At 42.8% G+C, this 19,124-nt stretch overlaps 1 protein-coding gene across 2 annotated transcripts in view; it reads right to left on the bottom strand.

Annotated features, from left to right (window-relative positions):
• NDUFS4 (NADH:ubiquinone oxidoreductase subunit S4) overlaps nucleotides 1-14,255 on the bottom strand; it is a 331,978-nt gene extending 317,723 nt beyond the window's left edge. The window contains exons 1-2 of one of the 2 annotated variants that reach the window (XM_085631263.1): nucleotides 13,695-13,823; nucleotides 12,857-12,943 (exon numbers count right to left, since the gene is read on the bottom strand). In XM_085631263.1, coding sequence (XP_085487389.1) covers nucleotides 12,857-12,906 — 50 coding nt within the window. In that variant the 5' untranslated portion in view covers nucleotides 12,907-12,943; nucleotides 13,695-13,823. Of the gene's footprint in view, nucleotides 1-12,856; nucleotides 12,944-13,694 lie in introns of both variants that reach the window. The other variant, XM_085631262.1, reaches the window with a different exon arrangement.
• Between the last annotated feature and the right edge of the window lie 4,869 nt (nucleotides 14,256-19,124).

Genomic DNA, 19,124 nt, shown 5'->3' with positions numbered 1-19,124 from the left:
AGAACCAAGCAACCAGGTATTGATCAAAATTAACCTACAGTGTGAAAAGAGAGAGGCAAAGACCTAAGTGGGCAGCCTGGAAATCAAAGCCTTAGCCCAGCATCCATATCTCACCTACAAATGAATGACCCTATAGAATATTTAAACAGCCGTTTATTATTAACTCCACATTACATATCACAAGGACTACAAGACTATTTAAACAGAGGTAACGTCCTGAGCTACTGGTAGCCATCCCAACACTAAAGCACCTATCATCAACAGACCTGTTAGCAATAGAGTTCATCGATTAGGAGGACAACAATGGAAGGGAAAAAACACTCGCAACCTGAAAGACATGGTCTTAGGTATTCTAAACGCTGCCCCATAGTTTGAGGCTTGGGGTATATCTAGGTCTATTCCCACAGTATTATTATGAAGCAAGAGGTAAAGAGGGTAGCATGGCACAAACATCAAAACAGCAAGATATGACACACACAGGACCCCGCAGAACAAGATCCGATTCATGTAGAGAATGACCTGCAACACCACAAAACTCATCAGAGAATCTGGCAATAAACATCCAGTCATGGAAAATAGCAGGTGAAAAGCGTGACTTGCAGGACAATACACTGCCAAAGAACTGGAACAACTATGAAATAGTTGCCCTCCAAGAAACATGGCTAACAGCCCCAGTCGAGGTCCCTGGGTGCATCCTTTATCAAGTAAATGCCCCAAGAACCCAGCGGTAAGGCAGAGCGAAGGGCGGCCTTGCCATTTACATTTCCACAACTTTAAATATCACATCTTGTCTCACTTCCTTCCAAAACAACGGATATACAAATAATAAAAACGGACTTGGGCCCCAAGTGTGCTGCAAGTACCATCATCTTCATTAACCTCTACGCACAAGCAAAACAAAAGATCAAAAAAAGAGTTATTCAGAATACTAATTGCTACCATAGCATAATTTTGGTTTGGGCAACCAATATGGGAAATAATACTATCAGGAGACTTTAACTCAAACCTAATATATACCCCAGAAGAAGACGACAATATTACAATAGCAAATGCAATCTGGGCAGTACAAACACAAGCCAATCTTACCTTCAAGCGTCATGATTGCAGTGGTCAGCAATTGGTGACAGATCTTGAACATTTAGGGATGAGAGTACTAAATGGTAGAGCGGCTCAGGATAGACCTCCGATCTCCACCCATCACGGTTCTCACACAAGCTCTATTATAGACTACACAATAGCGACTACCGCTGTTAGCACAAATAAAGGTGTTCTCGATTATATACACCACTGAGAGCGACCATTCGCGTCAACATCTGGAACTAGCTACATTGTTTCCAAGGCATAGTAAAGCACCAGCTGAGGTTTGGTTTACAACAACAATAAACATTAAACGATTGCGATGGACGAGTAGCACACTCCCCCAAATAGCCTCGAGGGCAAAGGGACTGATAGCGTCCCAAGAGTCACAAAACAGTTTGACAATAGAATCCTGGGCCACCTTTTTAACGAACCTCTCCCAGGAAGCAACAACAACAAAATCGCAAACCAGTACGAAGATCAACCAACGTAGATTCCTCAGTCAAGCAGCTAGAAACTTAATTCTTTCCTTAAGAGGCACTATCGGGTCCACAAGGGGACTCAATACACCTACAGTGACATGGGTACAAATACAACAACTTAGAAGCAGTACAAAAAACAAATCTGGGAGGACAAAAGAATACAGCGAGACAACTTTTAGACAAAACTATTATTCAACGGTAAACGATCAAGCCCTAGAGCTTTTTGGGATCAAGTAAACTCCCTCGCAAGAATGTCAAAAGTAATAACATGACCAGTGCTTAATTTGAGCCGAGCTTTCCGGTGCGAAGCACCTGCACTTAATTGGTTTCCGGAGTTCCGCACCAGCACCTAATTGTCAACACCATACATAGAACAGTCCACCACATGGTGACGCTGCTCATCTAATTTAGAGATGAGCTGAACAACAGTAGTTTAGGAATACAATATACATTAAAACTGCTAATACCTGCCTCCCCAGCTATCCCTTTAGCTTTGGGGACCTGAAATAATCTGAACTGTCCCATTTACATGCAAGAGAGATGGTTAGTAGTTGTTTTGGCAGCGATGACAAGGGCGATGGGTGGTGCAAGCTGCAGTCACCTCCTGGTACAAATTAAGCACTGAACATGACCTGGGCTAACAGAGCCAGCCTGGACGCAACACTTAATTACCACCTTCTCAATAATACCGGAGAGACAGACTGCGGTGGTGGAAACGCTAAACCTTCCTTTAGCTAAGGTCCAAATCGCAATAACGCAATCGAGACAAACCCCAGCAGCCCATACACCACCAGCAGACTCGAACAAACAGACCTAAAGAGGGCACACAATTGCCATGCCCTTTAAAACATCAGGAAGAACCCCAAAGGGCATTTTGGCCATAGACCAGACATTCATACCATACTCCCGAAGAAGAAATCTCCAAGGTCATAGCTAAGGGCAGACTAGACTGGCATCAGGCCCCAACGGCATACCCCAAGCAATCTACAAGCACAATCCCAATTTCTGAGCAGTCCGGTTGTCCCGCCTGTTCTGCTTGGTGGGCACCACAAATTGCCTCCCATAGAGCTGGAGAGGTTCAATAATCAATGGGTGGGGAGCAAACTGATCCAGCTAACTACCGACTGATTGCCTTAATAGATGCCGAAGCAAAATATTATGCTTCACTGATCTTGTCAGATTTAATTAGCTGGTCTGAGAGCAACAACATAATTCCCATTAACCAGTCTGGCTTCAGACGGGGCACTGGTACTATCACAAATGTCCTTGCTCTAGGTCTAGGTCTAATGGTAGATAAAAGCCTACGACAGCGAAAGAACCTGAACCTATGCTTTATTGATTTTAAAACCGCATTTGATCGACTCAGCAGAGGCATTTTATGGCACAAGTTAAAGCAGTGGGGTCTTCCAGAAGCAATACCAAGACCAATAATGGAACTATATTTGGACACATGGATACAAGTTAAAATAGCTGCCGGTAAGAGGCTCACCAAAAAATCTACACAAGTGAGGGTCTAAAGCAAGGCTGTGGCCTAGTACCACGTTTATTCAACTTATTCATGGCCGACCTATCATGAAGGCTAGAGGAGATCAACTTGCATACCCCACACCTGGGCACACTGCCAATTACACACCTGTCTTATGCTGACTACACTGTGCTCCTAAGTTAAACGCGAATTGGCCTGCAAAGAGCAATAAACGAACTAGGGAATTTTGCCAAGTCTAACTCGTTAGAGATAAAATTCACAAAAACAAAAGCCATTATTATAAGCCGTTGAGTTCATAATCAATACCCATTCACAATCACCAATGCAAAACTGTAAGAGATTACTAGTTATAAATATCTAGGGATACACTTGGACAAAAAACTAACCTTTCAACAGCAGAACGGAACAATACTCAAAAAGGGAAATGCCCTAACATTTGAATTCTGTACAATGCCAAAGAGTTTAAAAGGCCCATTGTTCACTCCATTATTAGCAATTAAAGCAAAACTTGTACCAAGTATCACTCATGGAAGTGAAGTACAGTATGGGAAAGATGCATTAATCCTGGATAGCCTCCAAACGCGGGCGTACAGAACGGTATTTTCTTTACCACGCAACTCTTCACTGGCACAGATCCGTCTGGAATTTGGGCTGCAACAATAACTAACATACAGAAGATTTGTAACAATAAAAACCTGGTTTAACATTTGGAGTAACCAAGGAAATGAGATTAATAATGCACTCTGGAATGCATTACAAAGTGACCCTCAGTCTGCCTATACCAAGTATCTGCAATCATCTTTAAAATTTACCAACATGGCAGACCTTTGGGAGCGGATCCTACCATTTACCTCTTTTCAACAAATACTATAGAAGGCGGCAAAAAGCACTCACTAACGGAGGACAAAGCAAGGCTAAGCAGCGAGCCCATGAATGGATGGTACTGCAATCGTAAACAAAACTGCAACTAGCTCCCTACCTGGGTCTGTCCTTTTCTCCTTACTTAAAGACTAAGTTTTTATACGTTTTTAGAAGTACGACTAGGAATGTTGCCGTCCTATGCAGACCAGCTCAGCTGGAAATATCAGGGCCCAAAGTCAGGTACTCTGTGGATCACCAACACAGGATTTAATTAATCTAACATGCATTTGCCCACCCCCAAGTGTACACCGTCGTAAATTGCTGAAGAAACTATTCAACATAAGAGGCAATTGTTCTTGTAGAACTGCAGTACTAAAACGTCTCGATCCAAATGACACAGCTCAACTGCAATTTGATAAAAATAAAAAAAACGATTACGAGAAAGTAATAAGTACGGCTAGCGGCCATGCACAATGGCACTTTAGAGACTAATGCCCATCTCCTTTTTAATATCAACACACTGTATAGATCACCTGTCCTGTATACTATGTGTATTTATGACCCATAGATGCACTGTTAAGTCATCGTGATTTTTTATGTTCTTCAATTGAACTTTTATGGTACATTTGCAACAAGAATTTTAAAATTGAAACCTTTGAATTATATACTTCAATGGTGTTCTGTATTAAAATTATAGGCACATTGTTATTGTTTTAATTAACTAAACAATAAAAATATTCTGATTCAGTAGTGTACTCTCTCTAATATTTTACCTCCCATGTAGCCGTGCTCCCATGTGAAAAGATCAGAATTCTATTTCTTCACAAGGTACTTATTCCTTATTATTCCTTCAGTATTTTACCATGCATCACACCCATTCCCCTTGCATTTGTTTTTCCAATCATATGTGTATACTTATATATATATGCATATTGAGTTATTATGCATTTGCAAACCATTCATTTTCACTTCACTATCACGTCATTAATTTTGTCCTTCCCTTAATAAAGCGCTCCCAAACCTCTGGGCCACGCTCTTGCTGTATAAAATTGCAAACAGAAATAACAAGTATTGGCATAGCCAATAGGTCTCGCTTTTGGGACCTTATAAGTATTTAGTTATGCAGCACAATATCCTTGGTGCAACAACAACTGTTGCATGGCAAAACACTTATAAGGTCCAAAAGGCGAGACCTATTGGCTATTAAAATGCTTGTTTTTCGTATTGCAGTAACAGCAGGCACATCGATGTGCACGTGGTGAGCGTTGTAGGGGGAAGGGAAATCCTTCAAAGAGAGTCATTTTCTCTCTGGATTTCCCTTCTCATTTTGAATCTCAGGAGCAGCAACATTGTCGTGGTGTCACCACCAGGGCTTTAAGTGGAAGTGATTTCAATATTATATACAAGCCATAGTTGCTGCTTATTTATCTTATGTAACTAGCAACCATTGACAAAGCCAATAATCCCTACTTGTAGGTATGATGTGACTTGTTGTATCGTATATCTGGACGTAATGACAGGAACAGCAAAATACAAGTCGGGTGGCACACTGTGCTAAATACACATTTTTAGCAAACATGTTTTAAGCCACGCCCCCAATTGCATTGACCACGCCCCTTTGAGAGACCCCCCAGTTTTTTCTTCCCACTTAAAGCTCTGATTAACACTTCATTTATTTAAATGCGCTACAGTTCATGAATTAAATTTTCATGCAGTGATTAAAGCCTGCTAAAATGTGCATGATTTCGTTAAAATGTTATTATAAATAAGGGCAATATGTTTCATGACAAGGCAACTTCTGCTTCTGAGGCCCCCTCTGTGTGTGCTCTTGTTTGCAGGGAAGGGGAATGGCACTGTTTTAAGGAAAGTGTTTTTATCTGTTGTGTTTTTATCTCTCGCCTTTCACACTGCGCTCCTTTTCGGGGCTGTCGCTCGTCTGAATTTGCTTTTCAAAATGTTCTCATGTGAAATGGACGCATTAGCGATAAGATGTCTCGGTTTGAAGCCCTCAGGTTGTCAATGTAGAACAAGGAATTCAGTGTTCTAATCCCGGCTCACAATTTACCCAAAATGTGTGATCCTGGTCATAACACTATCTCGCCGTACCTCGGTGGCCTTAGCGAACGAAGCACTTAGAATCGTTTTAACAACGTTCAATGAAAAAAGCAGCAAATATACTTGTTGAATTAAAGGCATACTAATGCCATTTGAGGCCGAGAGTGACCCAGCCGGCCATTCCATTTACGTGGCGAGGGAATTTCGAAATGAAAGCGACTTGGGACCCAGAGTTGGCTAACACGTATGCTTTATACTCACCCAGGGGACAAGTCCTAAATAAGTGTAAGTATTTGCGATGCATTCAAACCAAACACAACAAACAAGAAACGTAAATACCATACACTTTGTTTGATTTAATAAACAACATGATTATGATATGCGTTTTTTACACATTACTTGCTGCTTTACAAATACACAGACTTTTAAATACTACAAGAAATTGTAACTATTTTGAAAAAAGATTTCTGAAAAATCCTCACACATTGCCTTCTGTTGTTTATTTTTCAGTTTAGGTCACGTGACCTACTGACATTGAAGTCTTGCTCTGTCCTCCTCTTCCTCTGAGATTGAAGCTTCTTTGAAATGGGGTAGATTACAAATGTTAGGACAATGACTGCTCAAGACCAAAGAGTCACCTCTTCCGGAGAAAATCTGCTTCTGAGGAACAGGGCCTGAGCGTTCCCTTCACTTCAGGAGACAAAGGGGAGGCAGTGCTGGGCTGCGAGACACCTGCTGCACAGATAGCGTAATAAATGACCCGACACTGACAAAGCCAATCGTTTTGCAATTTGCATAGTGAAAAGATTTTCCTAAACTTCAGAGAGAACTAATCCAGGGTGCAACAACGTTTGGGAGAAATACTGTTAGCGCATTGTAGCTGTATTTCCTTTGGCAACCAATTAAGACATGTTCCAGTGGTGATTTAGCGCAAAGGCTGTTCACACACATTAACGCAACACTCAGAATGAGGCTGCTGTTAGCGCATTGTAGCTGTATTTCCTTTGGCAACCAATTAAGACATGTTCCAGTGGTGATTTAGAGCAAAGGCTGTTCGCACACATTAACGCAACACTCAGAATGAGGCTGCAAGAAGAACAAGGAAGTTAACCGCGGGGCCAAAGTGATTGCAGGGGAAAAATGCTACCGCCGGCCACAGCTTGGTGTGCATGTGCGCGAGTGGTGCGCATGCAGCAGTAATCACGCCATATGGCGCTCTGCTCAAACGTGCGCCCGCGCACGTGCACTGCAAGCTGTGGCCGGCGGTAGCATTTTTTGAAGCCCCTACTTAAAGTCTCGCCAGACCAGCGCAAGCGCTGGGTCAGGCGAGACCTAAAAAGTAGACAGAAGAAATGGCAACAGCGTTCTCTTAACATCATTCTCTTGCTACATGACAAATGCTTGAGGCATATATTTTAACAATAAGCATCTACTGCAAATAAACCCATGTACAGCAAGTAAACCCATTAATTCACTTTCTGACTAATGTTTATTCGACACAAGCTAGTTTGGTATGTGATAAGGTGGCAAAGGTGCAACGTATAGCATTGTAACAAGGAAGTAAAAGCACATTAGCATTTGCCATATGTTTGATAAATAAAGCCTGAAGAGGATTATACAGAACTAAATTGAAAAGATGAAAGTGCTTAACAAAAAATGTACTCAAAGTTACTTATTGATAAAATAATTAAATCTCTGAAACTTAAAACCCTAAATTGAAAATTCTGTTTGTTGTTTATTAAGAATACATAAATAGCCCGAGGGCGCCAGGTTGGGGGGGCAAAGACCAACGCTACGCAGAGGCAAAACAAAGTAGAAAAGGCATACATATAGACTTTCATTAGAACAAACAGATCACCAACCAATCCATCACCAAGCTATGATGATGCACGCTTGGCAAAGTAATAATCCTTATTAGACATTTATAATAGTGGGAACATGGGTATCTTAAACATTATCTAGCCAATATTAAATGGTAGATTGTTCTCTGAAGACGAACATGCACTTGCTGAGACAAGGCAAATACTCCAGCTACAACGAAAATGTGTCTTTTTTTCCACAGCAAATAATAACTCTACCAAGGGCCTAAATGAAAAAGGTGGGATGGATTTTCAGTCTCATACTATTTCAAGCCACCTACGTATATTTATCCACACGATCCCGGCCAAATTACTAATGCTTGCATAAGCCACATCCACACTAAAACTCCTAGCTCCATGAACAGCTCAGTACCGTCTGCCTATATGCAAGAACGTGTACCATAGTGTCACACAGTATCATCTAATAGTCACACACAAATTTACAGAGAAAGATAGGTGGGACAACCCAGGGCAGAGCAATGGGCAGGGTCAAGAGTCGGAGCATCAAGAAGGAAAGAACCAATTAAAGTTGGTTCAGCTTTTTAACAGCATCTATAGGTTTTATTGATGAATGGTGTAAACCTGCTTAGATATTACCGGTATACACAAGACCACATATACTATTAGTATGTGGGTTGTTAAAAAAACAAAAACAAAAAAGTATATGAGAAACATTTTCAGATCATATCTAGATAAAATAAGAAAACAATGCACCAATTTTAAAGCTACACCCTAATCGCTAATACAGTTGGTGTCTTATCAACAGAATATTGTGATCTCCTGTCAAATGCATAATTCAGACAAAATAGGTTGTGGGTGACTGGTTAACCTTCATTAAGGGATCCAAATAAAACCTATGACCTACAGTGAGGCAAGTTCAGTGCCAGGCAGTAGCCTGTAATTATGTAGGCTGACCTCACAATAGTACATGCGTCTCAAGGTGACCTTGAAGTGCAGGGGTTTACACACACTACTCTAGCATACTGAACAGATACGGCAGCTGAGAAATAACAAAGGCTAATAGTTTTAAAGACTTTACAGAAGGAAGAGAAGGAGTCTTATTGGTACATATTTCTACCCAGTTTGGCAAATATGAAGTAAGCATACACATGCAACAGAGCAATTCAGTACCTATATTTTTTTGTAACTAACATACGTAGGCTTGCAAGTTCGCTCCATAAACGCTCAAATCTTTATCTATTATGCAAATATGTATTTTATTAACTGAATGTCTAGACATAAAACAAATATAAATACTTACCATGGTAAAAGTGAGGATGTGATGTTTGCAATATAACAGCCATTGAGTATGTGGCATTATGTTTGTTATTTTGTCTCTTGTAGTAGAATTTGTCTGATTTGCAGATACCACTTTTAGTGGGGGACTTTAACTTCAAAATGGAGTTTATTTTCTTTATGTTTGTGATCATGCATTTCAGAGTATGGTTGAGTGGTGTAGTTTTGTATGAAAAACATCTGAACTTAATCTAAAAGCTGTGCCTTTTAAACGTTTTGTAGGAATTGATACTAGAGGGATCCATAGGAGAATAAGGGGAGAGCCATCTAAGCTATAATGCATTATGTCTGTTAATAATTTTATTGAAGGCAAGTGAAGAGGTTGACAACTGAATAGTTGTGCGATGAACTGAAGTGTGGGAATTCTGAATAGTTATATAAAAAAGAATAATCAGGAAATGATTGGTTACGATTGTAAGCATCAGGAAAACTATTTTTCCGATTTTGTCATGAGTGGGATGAGCATGAAGTAATGTACAATGTTCTACTGATATTACTAAATTGACAGTATTCCTTAGTGTTTTCATTTTAATTGTTTACAGCGTTGATGAAGGGGTAGTCCCCGACACACATGTTGGCTAGCTGGCTGTATCTTGTTGAAAATTTAAGGAAGGATTTAAATACACTAATGAAGATTTGATCATAAATATTGAATATTTTTTACCAAAAGTAGCACATCTGGCTGTATGAATTTTAATATATCATCAGTTAATCTCCTGTAGAACACTGGTGTACAGGACTGCACTAGTGTGGTGTTGGAAATTGCGGTGCCGGGCAACTAATTTCTTTAGATCCCGGAGTGGTGACTTTAGCCTTAAAAAAATGTATGTAAGCCAGGCTGCAATGCAGCCCTGCAAATTGACATGAATCTTCCGTTAAATAACCCATCACAGTGAAGCTAGACTCATCACACAAATCAAATGATCTCAGCCTTTTACGTGTTTTCTGTGTCTTAAGTCATGCCCTGTCCATACTAGCTACACACAATTATTAGAAAAAAGGGCTACAACATGGTCTAGCCTGACCGCAGCACCCTCCAAGAGAGTCTGGTGATGATTGGTATAGAGCTAGCTTTATCCTAGTCTTCACCAGCTCAGAAGTTATTGAATCTGCTGCTATCACCTTCCCACCACAGACATGTGTGTAGCAACCAGTGCAGCCTTCCAGCAGTTTTGTGTGCAGATGTTAAATGTAAGTCTTGCCTTCAACCTCCTCTTCCAAAATGACAGCAAGCACACCTTGCATAATATGTCCTGCTCTCCTTCAACACCATACACTGTGGATTTGTGAGCCTACATTCCTGATAAAGCTTAAGTGAGTCCTGAGGGTACAATGATGGAAACCAGCTGGAAAAAACTATTGGTAAGAAGCTGTGCTATTTTGCCGAATGATTTCCCAACATTTTTATGCCAACAATGATTGCAAAAGCCAATAAGCTGATCTACATCAGTAGTGTTGCTCCTGTTTACATTTCAAATATTTTGCTTAATTTCCCTAAAGCATTTGCTTTTTCCAGGTTATTTTTTTGTAGTTTTTCATGAAGATTACTACTACTGTATTGTGCTTACTGTGAACTCTGTCCCCTCTAGGTATCTGTGTGAGTTCAGTTAGTGGGTGTTCATGACAACAAACGATTGAAAACTCTTGATATAATGTTATTTCTACACTGTTGCAGGGATTCTGCACAAATACAGAACTATGTGCAGGAAATGGGAACTTGATGTATAGGGACTGAGTCTTCCCATCACCTTAGTACCAACGAACCCAGGACCGACTAGCTATAGTGTCACACTTGATCTCATAGTACCTCACAGAGAAACAAATGATTAGACACCCAGATCTCTCAGGAATCGCGTAACGCAACACACCTTTTAGCTAACTCTCTTGTACTCGCCCACAATAAGATCTGATGGAGACACGAAACAGTTTAAAATATTTATTTTAACTAACGTGCCCTGACATGCAGCATACGTGCCACAACAAGCAGGAAAATGCATAGTACCAATATTGTCAGCATTGCAGCCAGTCCATAAATCATATGGGGAGATGTCATCATAGAAAGACAATGGAGAAAGGGCTATAGTGCCTAACCTCCCTCCCCTTACTAAGAAGTAGTATTATTACATATTAGAAGATTTCTGGGCTTTGTCAGAAGACCCCATATCTTAGCCTATAGATGGTAGATCTACATCATGGGTGCTCTTCTCCCTGGAAAGGTCCCTCTCTAAGTGTGTGTCACCTATTTGTGTACCCCACTAAAAACCCAAGTACGCTGTCCAAACAACAGCTGCATCGGTATGTTTTGTCTAAGGGCTAAGGACTGGCCTGAACAAAATAACAAGGGGCATTGTAGTTCGACCTTGCACATAATGTTCAGTCAAAATCCCAGGATCATGCAGAGAGTGAAGACAGAAATGAAATCCCATGTGAAAGTAGTCTTTAAAATTATTGCAAAATATAAAGACTTGTAGTAATGTGCGCAAAGCAGCAGGCAACGTGCTCATGCTAAGTTAGTGAAAAAAGACAATGGGGCATATTATCAAGCCAGGCGATCAAATTATCGCCGCTTTAGCGTCAGAAAACTGCCGCTAAAACGGCGATAATGGGCTGGATAATATGCTCTATGGAATTCCAATTGAAGCCCAAGTTAGACGTCCTTCACATTTAACATGGGCTTCAATTGGAATTCCATAGAGCATATTATCAAGCCCATTATCGCCGTTTTAGCGGCAGTTTTCTGCCGCTAAAGCGGCGATAATTTTATCGCCTGGCTTGTTAATATGCCCCAATGTCCCTATGGGACATGTGACAACACTATACCGGTCAATGGGTAATAAACGGGTCCAAAATATATGTTCACCCAATCCTTGCCACTCTTCAAAGTGCACAGACCAAAGGTGACAACAGCCAGTTTTAACTGTAAATACATATGAAACTGAGTGATGAAAGTACAACACTGTTGAAATATTGACATGGTTAAAGCAAAAGCAAATGCAGTGCGTAAAGATGAATGGGTGTGTTTTGTGTTCGTGAGTGGGTGAAGAGGATGCAAGGAGATTGAGTACAAGTGGGAAGAGTGAAAAGAGTGAAAAGAGGGTGGACTACAGGAAAGGGAAAGCTGTGAAATATGCAGATGGAAGATTTCAGAAAGAAGCTAAGGAAAAAAGGGTAGAAGCGTCTCACTGAGAGACTGCAGAGCAAGGCAGTGTAAAAAGGAGAACAGCAATTACAATACTCTTAAGATCACTGCCCTTTTCACAGACCTCGGTAATGTCTAATTCACAGTCTTATATTTCCACAAATTAAAACATTTTCAATTCTAAATAGTCACAATAATATAATTACTGCTACTCGCTTATCTAATACAACTTAATAGCATTGGTAAAGCCAAGAGGTCTAGCTTGTTTTAGATGGAAGTACGATATTGTGTGAAATGTTTGGCTGCTATAATAGAAAGCCCACAGAGGCACTCAAATACTGGCATGCTGTTTGAAACACAGGATTGTAGTTTTTTTGTATTACGTTTGCATTACATAGGTCACAATTCTTGGAAAAAAATCATCGTTTCGTTTCTTTGGCCACTTACTTATCTTTTAGAGCCCCATCTTTTTTCATACCACTCAAAAAGCTGCACATTTCACTATTCTCCAGGGCACCAACCAGACTTTAAATCAGCGACCCTCCGTTTATATACACAGACATAAATTTACTAAATTAACCAACTAAGCTTTCCTACCTACCAGGTTAATGCATTTTTCTCAGATACGTTTCCCTTGCATTCACTCTTCATTTAAGGTGCGCGTGCATTATATTTTATGTGCAGTCACCTATAGGTGAAAGACAAACAAAATAGTGACAGATTACATTTTTTTCCCTGATACCTTTCTGTTCCCGCCCCCACTTCCCTCGTGATCACAGTCCCCATACATCTGTATGCACTTCGACTGCTATGTGCTATCCATAATCTGCCATGTGAAGAAATGCGGACCCCGCATAATTCCTATATCCGTGCAGCCCTGCACAGAGAATATACTGCACAGGCTGCCCACTGGCACTCCAACCTACTAAAGATAATTTTAAAAACAAAAGCACTGCCAGCATGCCTTGCCCTTTAATGAACCACGTTTTGAAGATGGTCAAGGTTAAAAATGCGGTGACCTTGCATAAACACTTCAGAGGCTTAGCAGCTATTTTAAGATAGATCCCACATCACTGAACCACACAATGGTTGATTTTAGACCCTTAAACTGCACAAAAGGGAATGATTACTCGAGATAACGAGTCTCTTAAAATACACACATAATGGACTGTAATTCGATGTTACACAAATCACTAAAATCTCACATAAACTGAATACATGGGATCGATGTCACTGCGTGTATTTAGTTTATATGAGCATGAGTTAGGCACTTGTCAGACAGAGGATATATCAACTCAACTATAAAGTGTCAGGAAACAGTAGGAATATAAACTTCAACGAGAGAGAGAACTAATGTGCCTGCATTCTCGGTATTACTACTACGCCGAATCCCTCTCTCTTCACCAGCAGGATAAAATCATTATTTTGGGCTCAGTTACCTGCCAGGGCTCAATCCCACGGCGGCAACTGCTGCTTTTCTCATCCACATGATTTTCCCAAACACCGGTGACATTGAGGCCGCCATCTTTGGCAAAACTCCTACGGATCTTGTCTTGGGTCAAAATGACGACGAAATGAAAGCGCAGCCGTTAATTGGAGCTCACAGTTGAGCAAGGCGGCGAGGCGCATGCGCGTAATGATCAGCTTCAAGTCTAACTTCGCCAAGTCAATGTGGTCCACTCTTAAGGAAGGATTACTTAAACTGACCCAAGAAGAGATGCAGCGGGTGAGAAACACAACAAGCTAACGCAAAGTCAAACCAAAACCACGTTATTTTAAAATAACATTCGAGACATATGTAGGAGGTTGGCTAACGGCCAGAGTTGCGTGCCGACTTTCGACCTGGGGAGCTAGGTTCACGTCTCGGCGTCGGCTCTGCACCCTATGATTCTGGGCAAATTAATGCGTAACAATAGCCCCCGCCCTTGGGGGGGGGGGGGGGGTCATAGCTCCAGGGGGCCCCTTCAGGCACTGTGCACGAGCGACAGCTGAGAGCTACTGAGTGGATCCAGAGAGTGGGGGCCCACCTTTATGTACCTTGCAGGGGGGCGGGACTCAAGTTTCAATACGCCAGTGCAAATCACTCCCGGGCAGATTTACAAGAAAGTGACGCATCTATAGAGATGCGTCACTTTCCTTGCGCCACCATGGATGCGCCGTATTTACAATACGGCGCACCATGGCGTAAGGATTGACAGATGCGTCAGAAATTCTGACGCATCTGTTGGGGCAAAAGTCACGCATTGCTGGAGTCGTGTCGCAAGCACGACGCAACTCCAGTAATGCATTTTATGACCTAGTCCCACTACACTGCGTCACTCCCTACGCCTGCTTGAAGCAGGCGTAAGGTTTTGACGCAGTGGCATCCTAAAAGTGACGCAGTGAAATCTTGTAGATTTCACTGCATCACTTTTACAAGGCTTTCCTGCATGGGAACGCCCCCCTGCATACATTGTACCTGACGCAGGTATAATGTGATGCAGGGCTTTACAACGTGACACATCTCCCTAGATGCGTCACGTTGTAAATAGGGCGCATTGTTAGCGCCGCCATTGCGTCAAAAAAAGTGATGCAATGGTGGCGCAAGGGGCTCGTAAATCTGCCCCTCCGTGCTTACCAAAATAAATGTGTATTTGTGGAATGTAACTAGTGCTCTTGTAAAGCCTCCAATACTTTAAGTTTAAGTTCGTGCTATAAATAAACATCCATAAAAACACTTTCCGTAAATCACGGCTCTCCCCGTTATTCAGGCAAAGTTTCATTGCATCGGACACAACACTCCATGGCACACCACAAACACATATAAGTGCCAACTAAGCCTAAGTGATTGCCATTCAAGTTAGTACATTGTGAGGGTGTGTATCAGTGTGAGGTGAATATACATAAGATAATCATTAGGGAATGTTCATTTAATATTCAGTTCTCATCAATAACTACTATCCGACCAGTGACAGTGAGGAAAGAGACAGAGCCGCTTGCATGCCAACATTTTAGAAGAGGAAAGCGGGTGATTTTCAAAAAGTAATCAGGAGAATGTATTTCTCCCATTGACTTCTATTGAGGGCAAGGCCCTAATCAGGTAAATTGTCATGTAAGGAACTTGCAAGTGTGCTGCTGGTCCGATATCAGAAAAGTAACAAGCATTTGCAATGCAATAGGTCTCGCAGTTAAACGAGTTTTAGCTATTGGCATTGTAAATGACAATGCCTTTTATTTATGTTTTTAATACTAAAACAAAAATAAAAGGCATTGTTATTTGCAATGTCAATAGCTCAAACTCACGTAAATGCGAGACCTATTGCATTGCAAATGCTTGTTGTAAATTGTTCCACAATACAAGGCTCCCTTGCCTTAGAACACACGGCCATGCTAGCAAGAGTTCTCCACCAATCAGGCCAACCACCTATTAGTCTGATGCCTGGCAGCAGGATTGGACTGGCATCAGACAGTGTGCCCCACTGGGCTAGCGCCCTCACTGGCCCCTGCGCTTCATATACCACCAGCAAAGCGCATAGCAAGATTGCTGTCAAGTGACAAATGACAGACACACCGAGAAACCAGAATCCCTTGCATCACCTAAAAACACGCACAAACCTATAAACAGAAGCCAGGTCAGCAAACGGCATGTATCGTTCCAGGGCGTTAAAGCTACAACCCCGCCTTGCAGAAATACCCCCCAACTTCGTGAAAAAAGAAAGAAAATAGAAAACGGGTCATTATACTCCCACATACGGAGTCAAACGGCACCAAACCTACACTCCCCTTCAATGCATGCCTTGTGAGCTTTCACAGAGCCAAATAACCGGCACGTGATGAGGCAATTATACAAGGTACACAAAGGCACAACGGGAACCAGCATGCAAAAACAACAACAGTTCTGACGAGCAGATATGCAGGTATCGCTCTGAGCGGCATAAAACACTTGTCACATCACAGGGAGGTCTGTGCTGGCCATCTTTTGTTACTCATCTTATGTTTGCTAGAGCCACCAGCAGAGCAAACCCCCTCGACATCATGTCAAGTCCACATATATGAGAAAACAAAGGAACGTAATGAACTCTTTTCAATCAGGACTTGTGCTGCTTGCTGCATGAAACAGGCTGTCAGCAGCAATTACATTCTGGGCGCGCACTTAGCAGCGGAAGTACTCAACAACTACCGCTGAACGTCCGGGGGAGGGAGGAAGTAAAACGTTTCCCACGACCACTCTCCAGGCGAGCAAGTTGTGCGTTTAAAGCCAGAGTGTCACAGAACACGCCCCTGCTCCATATTAAGGCAAACATCCAAGTAATTAACAGCTAAGTCCGTCATTACAAGTTTCTCGTTTGTACAGGGACTTGAATTATGATTTGAAGGATAATTAGAACACCTTGCAATTTTCCCCTTATAGTATCCAGCAGGTTAAACCTGTAGAAATTAATGGGGTTTGGGGTGGGGGGGGGTTGAGAGGGTGTTCGGGGGAGGGTGGAAGTCCGATTTAAAAAAAACATGCGGAATGTGGCCGGTTAACTAATTTCCCATATTATGACATACTTTCATGTTGAAAACGCTCGTAGCTGTTGCTGAAGGCTCTCTCCTCTTGCAAATTGAACTTTCCCGCCCTACCAGCTTTAAAAACAGCGCGGTCCCCGTTTCCCGGGCGCCGCTCGTAGCTGTTGCTGAAGGCTCTCGTTGCTGGGGGAAAGCTGTCAACTCACCTGCCTGTGGATATCTGGACCCTGTTTTCATCAAGGGACTTTGGTGTGTGCATTTTCCTTGCCGGCGGGACTGCGAGGACCAGAGTGCTGAGCGCGGCGATCACCGCTGCACCTGGGCCCTCTTCCCGCCAGCTCCTCTTGCAAATTGAACTTTCCCGCCCTACCAGCTTTAAAAACAGCGCGGTCCCCGTTTCCCGGGCGCCGCTCGTAGCTGTTGCTGAAGGCTCTCGTTGCTGGGGGAAAGCTGTCAACTCACCTGCCTGTGGATATCTGGACCCTGTTTTTATCAAGGGACTTTGGTGTGTGCATTTTCCTTGCCGGCGGGACTGCGAGGACCAGAGTGCTGAGCGCGGCGATCACCGCTGCACCTGGGCCCTCTTCCCGCCAACTCCTCCTCCTCACTCCCATCTTCTATTTCTACGATCTTCACCACCTACGCGCTAGCGGGACGCGTGCGGGACGACGGCCGGGGCGAAGACCGGGCAAAGAGCGGGCCGTTTGAGGCCGTTCGAGGACGGCCGAGGTACGGCCAAGGCCCCACCGTGCTACCAATCCCTGCATTTTGTACTGGAAGAGTTGCAGGAGAATGTCGGCCAGGGAAACTAGAAGCAGATCTAATCGGGCCGCTGGAGCGCCGAAAGGCCCCTTAGACACCTACTTTGCTAAAGCTGGTTCTCTAATCATTGACGAAATTTCCATCCTTGAACGGCGAATATCCCAGGAAATTGACTGGGTTAGAAGATCCTCGCTAGGCCCCTTGGCACTTGCTATCACGCCTGAACAATCTGCTGCCCCAAACACGGTAGACCCTGGAGGATCAAATGTTATTCCTGATTTAGCTGAGCAGTGCAGTCCTATTGTAAATACCACTGACTGCGAGATGTCCGATATTACGGAATTAAGCATCATGCCTCTCCCCTCTGCCAGAACGCCATCACTTCCCTTGAAGGGGACTCCAACCCTCTCTACCGGTGACATAATCACCGACAATCCTATCTCCACTTTAGATTTAACACGGAGGTTAAGGGAGGGGGCAATACCGAAAAAGAAATCCCCAAAAAAGGTTGGCTCCTCTGGCGGACGTAAGGTGAACGCTCCCAAGTGTTCTACCAAAAACGATTCGTCCCATAAGATCCCAAAATCAAAGTTATTAAGGCAACTTGGGCAAAATGGGGCATCATCTGCTAAAAACATGCCTGTGCCACCCCCTACTTCTAATTGTACAATAGGGAATGAGATACCCACTCTCTTGGATATCCGAATCCTCCTAAGGGAAATCCTCAATCCCTTGGAGGCTCGCATCTCCAAGATAGAGTCACTTCTAGTGAAAATTCACACGGGTTTATTATCCACAGTAGAGGGGAATGAGTCTTCCAATGGCAAGACTAATAAGGAGAGGGATAATAATTTTGAACACCCACCCCTACCTATCCCTATTCCAACGCAACAACCTTCCGCATGTACATCAGGGAAATCCTTGCCACTCAATCCAACTAGCGCTAATACAATTCGACAAGAAGCCTCGGCTCCTCCCCCTCCAGAGACACCAACGCTGGCCCCACAGGATAGTTAATCTCCCACCTCAAGCTATGCCATACGTGGTGATTCTGGCAGGTATTCCGGAATTAACCACTTCTTCCGGAGAATCAGTGGGAGCACTAAAAAATAAAATTATTCACTGGTTGTCCATCAACAGACCTTTGCCTGAGGGCTCACATAGCGAGGTTCTTATGGTGAGAAGAACACCCTGGATAGGCTCCACTAGGAAGTCTATCCAGGGTGACTGTGTAGTGATAAACTTCAGGGACCCTGCCACTGTTAAGTATATCTGTAGTTGGCCACGGAACACGCAGGGGTCGCCAATTCAAACACTCCCCCTGTCTTTCTTTTATCCCTCAAAGAGATGTGAGGGAGAGGGAGAGGGAGAGGGATGGGAACTTGTGCCTACCAGAAGGAACTGTAGGAGGAGATCTATTGTACAAAAAATTCACCCTATTCCTTGAATTATGAGGGATGACTACTTTCCAACATACAATAGGTTTAGTTATTTAGAGTGGATTGACTGGATAGGCAAAACTCAGGGGAGGTGGAGAATTGCAACAGCACCCCACTACACATTGACCCACCTGACAATTCTACCCAGATTATTGGATTTCAGCAGACACAAACGAA

The sequence above is a fragment of the Triturus cristatus genome, chromosome 2_1 (assembly GCF_964204655.1).
Source record: "Triturus cristatus chromosome 2_1, aTriCri1.1, whole genome shotgun sequence".
NCBI classification, from domain to species: Eukaryota; Metazoa; Chordata; class Amphibia; order Caudata; family Salamandridae; genus Triturus; species Triturus cristatus.
Note: the sequence above shows the minus strand (reverse complement) of the source record. Positions and strands in the feature narration are given on the sequence as shown.